Here is a 5,302-nt window from a genome sequence, read left to right as displayed (position 1 = left end):
GGGAAGAATAACGATTAACGTATAAAGGCCAATAAGCGAGGCGTGGCCGCCATGCGGCCCGATGGGGAGGGACGGGGCGGACTACGGGGATCGGCTTCTTTCACCGCCTTTCCTTGCAGCGAGCCCCCTCCAACCCACCCGCGCTAGGTCTCGGGGGGCGCAGGGGTCGCACCCGACGACCTCGGTCGGGAACTAGCTAGCCGGGGCAGTCCGACAAAGGGCAACTCCGTGCACTGACGGTCGGCCGTCAGAAAACACGCCTGCGTGGATCGCGTCACACCAATTATCGCTACCCAACGCGGCCAAAGGATATCCACCTCGAGAACCTCGAGAGAGCTCGCTCCTTTGCCCAATCCCCCCCGGAGGGCCACGTGCCCGGCAGCCCCATGACCGAGTGCGCCTCTCCGTCGCGCCTCGCCCTGGCGGCTGCCGAGGCCGAAGGCATTGCTCTCGAGATTCACTGCGGCTCGCTCTCGGGCTACCGCGGCGTTTACCGCCGCCTCTCCGACGGCCGCTTCTCCGCCTATTGCGTCCGGGCAGGCAGCCTCGTCTTCCTCGGGCGCTTTGGCACGGCAGTGGAGGCGGCGCTCTGCTATGCGCGCGGGAAGCGTGCTGGCGCGTTGGTGCATGCGGCCTTGGGCCCGACCTGCACACTGACTGCCAGAGAAGCGGTGGCCCAGGCGTCGGCAGAAGGGCTGACGTTCGAGCGGGCGAGCAGCGCAACCGGCTTCAAGAGCGTCAACCGAGTGTGGCAAAAATTCCAGGTGCTTTGCTGATCCTAACCCTAACACAACCCTATCCCTAACCCTGACCCTCACCATATCCCTAACCCTAAACCTAACCCTAAGCCAACTGCGTACTAGCAGCAAGAACGATTCGCTTCTCCGGCCTCGGCTCCGCCGCCAGGTGCGGGCGACTCGCAGCAAGAACGAGATTCGCTTCTCCGGCCTCGGCTCCGCCGAGGTGGCTGCCCTCTGGTGTGCGCGAGCACATCAGGACCCTGTCTGGGCGGGCTTTGAGGAGGCGAGCGGAGCGGCGGAGCATCTCTCGGCCAGTGCCTCCTCTAATGGCGCGAGCACCGACACCGATAGCGCCAGCACTGATGGCGGCTCATCCGACGGCGCACCCGACGCGGTTTCTTGTGGCGAAACGGACGACGACACCGTCGCCGTCGCCGCGCCGCCGCCGAAGGCAGGCAGAGGCACACGGGGCGTCGCAAAGAAGGCGGGGCCCGCCACCTCCCGCCGCATCTCACGCCCTCCGGACCGTAAGCCCGCTCGGCCGCGCGCGCCGCAGTTGCGGCGAGCGGAGCACGCCGCGATGAGAGTGGCTCGCATCGCGCTGACGGCGCAGCTGCTGTGCGAAAAGTCGGTCCGTGAGGCGGAGCTGGCGGCGCTGCAGCGGTAGCGGCGTCGCAGAGAGCGGCGGCTCTCCCTCGCCCCAGCCCGCCTCACCGCCGGTTTCGGCTCATCAGGCGGCAGCTCGACGAGGCGCGAAGGAGGCAGGCGGCCGGCGGCGCCTCTCCGGCGTCCTTCATCTCGGAGCCCGGGCTGGCGGCGCTGACCGCGGCCGAGCTGGTGGCGACCGCGCTGCGGCGCGACGCTCGCGGCAGAGGGGCGGAGCTTCTTCTCGGGCCGCTCGGGCACCGGCCACGGCGTGGCCCGGGGCCGGGAGGGGTCCTCGGCTCACCGGCGGCGGCTCGCGCTGTAGGTCGCTCGACGAGCTGCGGAGGAGGTACAAGCTGCTGGCGCTGCGACTACACCCGGACAAGTGCTCGCTGCCCGCCGCCAAGGAGGCGTTCGGGCAAGTGCACGCCGCCTTTCGCCGGGCGGTGCTGCCAAGCGGTATATGACGCACTCGGGTGAGAGGGACCCGGGGGCTGTACACAAGCCGAGGAGGCAGCGTGTTGTACTCTACAGTGAAGTACAGCGTGTTGCCGCGTCGCGTCGTCGTTTGTTTGTGTCACCTGTGTAGAGATTTTGCGAAACTGAGACATCTCATAGAGAAATAAATAAACAAAACGGACACCTCTACTAGGAGATGGGTAAAAAGGAACAGGTCCCCGCCCTGCGGTCTTTGTGCAGGGTTCTTTAGAGAGATAATGTGTGGGTGTTAGAGTTGTGTGATAGATGAACTGGAAATGAAAAAAGCTAAAAGGAGGGCGGGGCATCTCTGGATTTTTTGGGGCTTTTGAGTTTTGTTTTCTTTGAACGGTAATTAGGAATCCAAGAAGAATCCCAGCCGGGAAGTTTATCCTTTTCTTTTTGGTGTTCGTGCCAGTGCTCGCCAAGAAAAGGGGGGGGAAAGACAACCAAACGAGGGATGGGAGGAGGACAGGGTCCCCACCTGCACGAGCAGGATTTTGGAGTGCTCGCCAGAAAGAAAGAAAGAAAGAAGACGCAACCCAAGGGAGGGATGGGAGGACGGCACGCCGCCACCACACAGGGATTTTAAGGTCATTCACGGGTGTCCGCGGCCCACTGTGTCCGCTGGTAGGACAGTGACCGCCGCAAACCCTGTGGTAAGCTCCATATGATCTCGGATATTTTTTGTAGGCACCGGAACGCCAAAAAACTAGTATGTCTTGGTACTTGGAGTGAAAAGTAATCCGAGCAAACCCGCGGCCGCAATGAATTAAAATTGGAGGTTCTCGAGGGGGAATCTGGAGAATCTGGGAATCTGCTCACCACGGACCCCCACCTCATCGAAAAACTTTTCACTCCAAGACAAAATCTCTCTCTCTCCAAGACATACTAGTTTTTTAAGGTGCTCTACAAGCTAGGCACAAAAGATATGGAATTGCAGCCAGTTAGCGCCCCTTAGACGGTCACTGAGTAGGCCAAAATCCCCACTGGGCCGGGAGCAACCTTAAGGAGTGCTCGCCAGGGTTCGAGAATTCTTTTTGCCTGCCCGCCGTCGACAAAACGCCGTTCCCAGACGGCCGGCGACGCGAGATGCCTGTCTGCGACCGGCGGCAGTGTCGGTCATCGCTGCCCGGCCGGCCCGACGACTGCAACGCCAACGCAGCCGCAGGCGAACCGGCGGCGTGTGCAGACGGCTGGACTCCGACGCGGCAGCCAGTCTTATGGGCTCCTGTCGGCGAGGAGAACTTTGACTGCTGCGCGGCGGACGGCGGCACCGTGGCTGATTCGGCCGAGGCGGTGGCCTTTGCGGACGCCCTGGAGAGCTGCATCCGCGAGGCCGCCGAGGCGGTCTCTGCGAGCGTGCCTGCGTGGGCCGACCACTGCGAGTCGGTGTCCGCAAAGACTGCGCTGCAGCGGCGCGAGCTCGGCCGGACCCTGGACCCGCTCTTCGCCGCGCACGGGTACACAGCCGCCCTCTGGTGCAGCATCTACTCGAGCGCTTGGCCGATGGGCTGGACGGATGGCAACTGGTACGACATGTACCTCTGCCCGGCAGCTCGGGCGTGCTCGGGGCGCGAGGCGCTCGGGGAGGTCGAAGAGGCGGTCGGCTCGACCGGCACCGTCGAGGAGGGCGAGACGGCCCCCATCCGGACCATGTCGTGCGCCCTCTGCCGCCGGCTGCGGGCCCGGCTCGGCGAGGCGCCCTTCACCCTCGCGGACACCATCCCGTCCCGCGAGCGGCCGGTGCCGGGCCGGTACCCGACGAGTCGGTACCAGCGGATGGCGGCCGAGTATGAGGCTCGCCTCGGGAGCCGCGGCTACTGGGACCGGTGGGTTGGGTGGGACCTGCACCCGTTCGGAGTCTGGCTCGCAGACGCGGTGTGGCCGGCGCAGCTCGAGGAGAGGAGGCTGTGGGAGGCCGAGGAGCGGATCGCGCGGTACAGGCTCACCAACGGGGAGGTGATGCACGGGTTCGTCTGGCAGTCCCTCGCGCTGCTCGCAGAGCGGGCGCCGCCCCGCGACCCGTCCGAGTGGGTCTTCACGGCGTGCGACCCGACCTGGCGGTGGCAGAACGAGGGCACCAACCGAGGCACGTGCGCGCACGGGGCCGGGCACGGGCTCTTCTACTACTACCGGCGCGGCGACTGCGGCTGGAGCTGCGCCGTCCGCGCCGCCCTGCCCGCCTGCTCGCGGGGGCCGCTGGGCGGGTGGGCCGCGGAGGGCAACTGGGCCGAGCTGTGCGAGGGCGGAGTCTTCCACTCTGCCTTCAACTCGCTGACTGCGCCGGACCTGCTCCGGCACGCGGCTCTGTCGCCCGCGTCCTCCCTCGCCGAGGCGGTCTGCGAGGCGGGCTGGCGCGGCTGCGCGGCCAACCTGGGCGCCGAGGAGGGCGAGGGGCGCTTCGCACTCGCAAAGGCGGGCTTCTGCGACGTCTCGGCGTGGACCTCGCGCATCGCGCTCCTCGACCCATCCCCCTCTCCTCTGCCGCCGCCGCCGCCGCCGCGGTCCCTCCCTTCCCCACCCGCGCGCTCACCGCCGCCGCCCTCGCCGCCGCCGCCTCCACAAGTGACGTGGCTCCCTGGCCTCGGGGCACCCGCCCACGAGGCTCACGAGGCCCTCTCCGGCGTGCCGGCCGAGCTCACCCGCCAGTTCTGGCAGCTGCCTCCGCCGCCAGCCGCCGCCCCGATGAGAGGCGGTGGCGCTGGCGGTGGCGGCCCTCCGCTCGACTCGCTTGTGGGCGGCCACGGCGAGGAGGCGGCTCTCGCCCTCGTCCTCGCCCTCCTCCTCGCGTCGGCCGTGTGCGTCTGCCGCCTCGTCTGCCGCGGTGCAACGCCGGCGGCGGAGCAACGCGCGGCGCAGCGCCCGCAGAGCCAGGGGCGGCTCCCTGCCGCCGGCCGCCGCCTCCGCGCGGCCGTGATGGGGAGAGGTGGTGGCGGTGGCGGGCGGGTCGCCCGGGCGGCTCCGGGAGGGCGGAAGCTGAAGTATCTCCGCGCCGGCACCGGCGACGACGTCGACGACCGCGAGTCGTTCGTCACCGCGGTGGAGGACCCGTCGTACTTTGTGAGGTCCGTGTGAGCGTTATGGCGCGCATCGTGTGTCGTTGTGGCTGCGTGGCCAGCATATACACAATTCCTTTACCGTGGTACACAGGTGCGTGTATTATTTTTGCTTGGGGCGGCACTCATGACGGGGTAGGTAGGGGGGGTAGGTCTGGCTCTGGGCCCCCTCCCGTCGGGTTTTCCCTCTCTCCACGCTGGAATTTTCACATCAGAGAAAAGAATTTTTCCGCGGAAATCACGATGTCAACCCCTCCCCATGTCCCCCCAAGTGAGGTGATCTGGTGCTTGTAGGGCTTGAGAGTGGCCTGCCATGTCACAGGAAGGACAAAACACTATGGTTGCAGAAGAGTACCACCAGCCATCACTTTAGCAACTCTC

At 66.4% G+C, this 5,302-nt stretch overlaps 1 protein-coding gene across 1 annotated transcript; it reads left to right on the top strand.

The window, feature by feature from the left end:
- Positions 1 to 386: 386 nt before the first annotated feature.
- On the top strand, positions 387 to 4,940 carry EMIHUDRAFT_105723 (hypothetical protein; the record flags this gene model as incomplete). Its single annotated transcript, XM_005761382.1, has 6 exons — positions 387 to 623; positions 681 to 764; positions 907 to 963; positions 1,297 to 1,403; positions 1,711 to 1,844; positions 3,034 to 4,940. 6 exons carry the CDS (start codon positions 387 to 389, stop codon positions 4,938 to 4,940), a joined length of 2,526 nt encoding a protein of 841 aa, XP_005761439.1.
- Between the last annotated feature and the right edge of the window lie 362 nt (positions 4,941 to 5,302).

Source organism: Emiliania huxleyi (assembly GCF_000372725.1).
Source record: "Emiliania huxleyi CCMP1516 unplaced genomic scaffold EMIHUscaffold_71, whole genome shotgun sequence".
NCBI classification, from domain to species: Eukaryota; Haptophyta; order Isochrysidales; family Noelaerhabdaceae; genus Emiliania; species Emiliania huxleyi.
Note: the sequence above shows the minus strand (reverse complement) of the source record. Positions and strands in the feature narration are given on the sequence as shown.